The 5,000-nt window shown below is 27.5% G+C and overlaps 1 protein-coding gene across 1 annotated transcript in view; it reads right to left on the bottom strand.

Annotated features, from left to right (window-relative positions):
* The window catches only part of sspo (SCO-spondin), a 188,449-nt gene that overhangs the window by 144,114 nt on the left and 39,335 nt on the right, over positions 1 to 5,000 (bottom strand). Inside the window, exons 10-15 of the mRNA XM_073941181.1 lie at positions 4,471 to 4,629; positions 4,262 to 4,350; positions 2,966 to 3,091; positions 2,735 to 2,891; positions 426 to 666; positions 27 to 168 (exon numbers count right to left, since the gene is read on the bottom strand). Coding sequence (XP_073797282.1) covers positions 27 to 168; positions 426 to 666; positions 2,735 to 2,891; positions 2,966 to 3,091; positions 4,262 to 4,350; positions 4,471 to 4,629 — 914 coding nt within the window. The remainder of the gene's footprint in view (positions 1 to 26; positions 169 to 425; positions 667 to 2,734; positions 2,892 to 2,965; positions 3,092 to 4,261; positions 4,351 to 4,470; positions 4,630 to 5,000) is intronic.

The following is a 5,000-nucleotide window of genomic DNA, read 5'->3' as shown; positions in this document are numbered from 1 at the left end:
CACACACACAGTGTGTAGTTTCTGACCTCTACAGCAGTAAAGCGGCAGTCTGCAGTCTGCAGGCCGTATCTCTTCTGGTCAAAGGTGGTGATGTGCATGGCTCCTAACACAGAGCACTGAGCTTCACACTTCTCTGTAGAACACTCCCACTGCCCGGCACGACACACACTAAATAACACACACACATAAACATATAAATACAGAGCTTTTGACTTTTTAAACTAGGTTTTTTTAATCCAGTTTACCTAATAGAAATAAGGCTTTTTCCTAAAGAAAAGTATTATAGGGAATACTGTGAAACATATCCTTGCTTGGTTAAATAGCACTAGGGAAGGGTTAATAATTTCATTTTCAACTGTACCAAACTTTACACCTCATATCTCATAATTCTCTTATGTATGTGTGTCTGTTGTTGATCAGCTCACCAGGTGTTGCATCTCTGTCTGATGGTTTGTCCTGCGCTGTAGGAGTGTCGTCTGTGGAAGCAGGGGCAGTCATCCCGCCTCACACACTGTCCCGCGTGTAGATACACACCCTGAGGACACTCACATCCCCCCACACACTCGTCCCGACACTGACCCGCTGCTGGAGGTCGAGGAGACGCACATGTGGCCGGACAGGAGGACACGCAGTCAGAAAACACCTGACCTCGAGGACACACACGCTCTGGGAATGCAACACAGGCAGATATGACTACAGGTGCATAACACACAACAAGAAAATAAAAATAAGCAGCAAACAGAGAAAGACAAGAAACAAAAAATGGAGTTCAAAAAGTGAATGTCTAAAATATAACAATAATTGTAATAATTACATTTAAATGTAGTCAATTTAATCATATATTTTGTTTTATAAAACCTAAAAATTAAACAGAATTATTCTAAACATTAATAAATAATATTACAATAAAATAATATTTTGCATAATTAAGTTATTATACAAAACATTCGCTATATTATGTTGTTTTTTATTTAAAAACAGCTGAATTAAATTGGTTTAATTGTTATTTATCTTTATTTATATTTCCCTTATTTAAAATAACTAAACAACAAACATAGAAATAAGCAAAATAAAACAAAGCAGCACACACAGAAAGACAAGAAACAAAAAATAGAAAAAAGTGCACTTAAAAGTGAATGTCCAAAATAATTTATCGACATGTAATAAATTAAATATATATATATATATATATATATATATATATATATATATATATATATATATATATATATATATATATATATATATATATATATATATATATATATATATATATATATATATATACATATATATATGTATGAATCAGGGGCATTGTTAGACCCCATTTACCAGAAAACGCTTTGAAATTCACTTAATATGCAAGTGTATTTATTAAGAGAGGTTATCCCAGAATTAGGACGTTATTCAGTATGTGTAACCAAACCAACGCTAACGAAAGCTATTTATGTATGCAATATTTTTTATTTATTTATTTATTTTTATTTATTTGTTTATTTATTTGTTTGTTTGTTTTTGTATGTTTTTTTGGAGGGGGTGCTGTGCCCTAGTAGAGCTTTATGTCCAGCAATGCCCCCAGTATGAATATTTTGTATTAAACAAAAATTGTTTTAGGGTGTTTTTTATTAAAATAAAACAGCTAAATTAAACTAAATTGGTTTCATATTTTTTATTATATGATTTTATCAAACTTTTACTGTATATTTAACCCATTTCAAATAATAAAATAACAAATATAGAAATAAACTAAATAAAACTAAACAGCACACACATAAAAAATGTGAAAGTAAATGTCTAAAATCTCTCATTCTCTCATATATATATATATAATTTTAGATTTTTTATTTAGTGATTTTATCTTTTTAATATTTCAAATATTTCAAATATCAAAAACATTTCAAATAATTTAGCAAACAATAATAAAAACAACAATAATAATAATAATAATAATAATGTATCATATCTTATAATGCAGTGCCTTTAACTCATATTTAAAAAAATGCATTTTCACACAACATTGGAGCAAATTTATAGTGCATTGTAATCATATTAACATAAACATGGCCTACAAAAGCCTACAAAAATATGATAAAATATAATACAACAGTGCATGTAGCCACATGCAACTCATTAAATGTCTGCCAATGTATAACTTACACTGTTTCAAATAATATATCACATAAAAAATATTGTAAATATATCCCATAATGAAAAAATATATATTTGACTTTATAACTTTATTATAAAAAATTTAAAAAAAGACACAGATATGTTTATTTTTTGTGCCGGGCAAAGATTAATCTCGATTATTCACATCCAAAATAAAAGTGTGTTTTGTAATATATGTAATTATATGTGAGTGTGTGTTGATAAATATATGTATTATGTAAATGTGATACAAAGAAAAATGAATGATACACAAACAAAACATACATAGATAAAAAACTATAGAAAACAATTTTGTGACAGATATTTAAATCAATACATAATTTGTATCATATGCACATGTATTTTATATCTAAATATAAATAAACATTCTCAAATATATGCATGCATGTGTGTATTCATACACATAATAAAGATACACACATGTTTAAATTAAGTCAAAGCAAACTTTTATTTTGGATGTGATTAATCGTGATTAAAGCACTAATTTCTTACATTGCATGGATACATAATCATAAAAACAAGTCAAAAGCATGCTACTGTTAGTTTAAGAAAAAGTCAACAGTACCACAAAATCCTCTTCTCCTCCAGCTGATAATGATGTGTTGTTGAGCACACTCGCGCACGTAGCTCGCTAGTGTGTCACACACAGCAGTATCTCTGTCTTTTACCTCCAAACTGCAGAACAGATACAGGCAGGTGTCAATATACGGCCCGGGATCCACCTGGAGAACACAAGATTAAAGAGTTAGTCAGGAGGAATAAAGTTTCGTTTATTTAAAGTGTATTTTTCTCTCACCTGATGATGGCAGTGAGAGAACGGAGTCTCTTTCAGAAGATGACAGGCTGATTCTGCATCTCTCCGTAGAGAAACATCATTGGACAGATCACAGCTGTGGCCCAATTCAGCAGCATCACTGCACACCTGACACAAATTACAGCACATCAGCTCTCCACTACCCACAATGCCTTTAGACTGCATTTGTGTACTTTTCAGAAGCAATGGAAGTGTTTTTCAAGGGATGCAATGTATACTGTATTATATATATTTTTTATTTTATTATATTATTAACAGATTATATTAGATTTTATTAATTTATATTTTATTTTATTTTATTTTATTAAATTATATTATATTAAAATATATTATATTATATTATATTGTATTATATTATATTTCATGAAATTAAATTTAATTATAATATATTATATTATATTTCATGAAATTAAATTTTATTATATTATATTTTATGTTATTTTATTTTATTTTATTTTATTTTATTTTATGTTAAATTAAATTAAATTAAATTAAATTAAATTAAATTAAATTAAATTAAATTAAATTAAATTTAATTTAATTTAATTTAATTTTGTTATACTATATTATATTATATTATATATTATATTATATTATATTTTTTATTATATTATATTTTATTTTATTTTATTTTTAATTGTTTTTTTTTATTATATTTTATTATTTTATGTTAAATTAAATTAAATTTTATTTTATTTTATTTTATTTTGTTATATTATATTATATTATATTATATTATATTATATTATATTATATTATATTGTATTATATTATATTATATTTTATTTTATTTATCTGCTTAAACTCATTTATTATTAGTTTTTATTTATTTATTTTTTTTTATATTGTTAATCTGTTAAAAAAAGTATGTGTTATGTAATTTATAATTTCTTAAAGTAAGACAGACTTAAAATTCTAATATATTGCATTTTTACACATCAAACAATTAATTTAAAGCTACCAGCATACCTGCAATGATATTAAAAAGGTTGACACCAATGTATAATAATTACATGAAGGCAATCAAATTTATTTAATGTTTATTATTAATTTTCATTTGAGTACAATCATATCGTGTTTCAGATAACATATAGTCCTCAGTATGCAACCTTAAATGAAATTACAATATACAGACATAAACAATTACCAGCTTCATTACCTATATAGTATACTCAATTTTTGCTAAATTATAATAAGAAAAGTATGAATGCTATTCAGTAGCTCTCTTGCCTATTTTCAAAGCAGTTTAGCCATGTGTATCTAAAAGCAGCATATCACCTGGCTTTGTTGTTGATCTTGTACGCGCCATGAGTTTCCAAAGCTGGCAGCGTACTGAGACACACTTCCAGTGCTGGTAGTGAAGTCATCTGAACAAAATAAAAACATCATATTGCAAATTGCATTAATAAATGGTGTATGATGCAAAGAGTTTCTTAAGTTACTCAAAAATGTAATAGATTACACATCTACATGCTAAATGTATTTACCATCAGGATTGTTGTTATAAACTCCACAAAGTCCTCTAGTGTTTGTGAGGTGTTCTGCAGTAACTGTCAGATAGATGGTGTTCTCCATGTCAAACTTCAGTCTGACGCCCAAACCACTCTCCACAAACACAAAATCCCCCAGCCAATGAACACTGACTCCTGATGCACATGCAAAACACACACGTTTACATCTTTAATAATACACAGTAATAGGTAAAAGCTAAGTACATAACATAAATATTATATCAGCTTTCTCTAAGAACAGAAACACTCCAGGGTCATTATTAAATACAACAAAACCTAAAGGTATTATTTAAAAAAAAAAACATTATGTTAATTGAAATTGTACATAACGTAACATGACACAACGTAACAAATCGCAATGCAATATAACGTTATGCAAGGTGACATAATGCAACGCAACACAATGTAGCGTTAAGTAACATAACGCAACCAAATGCAATGCAATGCAACCCAACGCAACGTAACTGAACTTAATTTACTTAACTTAAATTAACTTACTTAAAATA

Source organism: Danio rerio, chromosome 24 (assembly GCF_049306965.1).
Source record: "Danio rerio strain Tuebingen ecotype United States chromosome 24, GRCz12tu, whole genome shotgun sequence".
In the NCBI taxonomy this organism is placed as follows: domain Eukaryota; kingdom Metazoa; phylum Chordata; class Actinopteri; order Cypriniformes; family Danionidae; genus Danio; species Danio rerio.
Note: the sequence above shows the minus strand (reverse complement) of the source record. Positions and strands in the feature narration are given on the sequence as shown.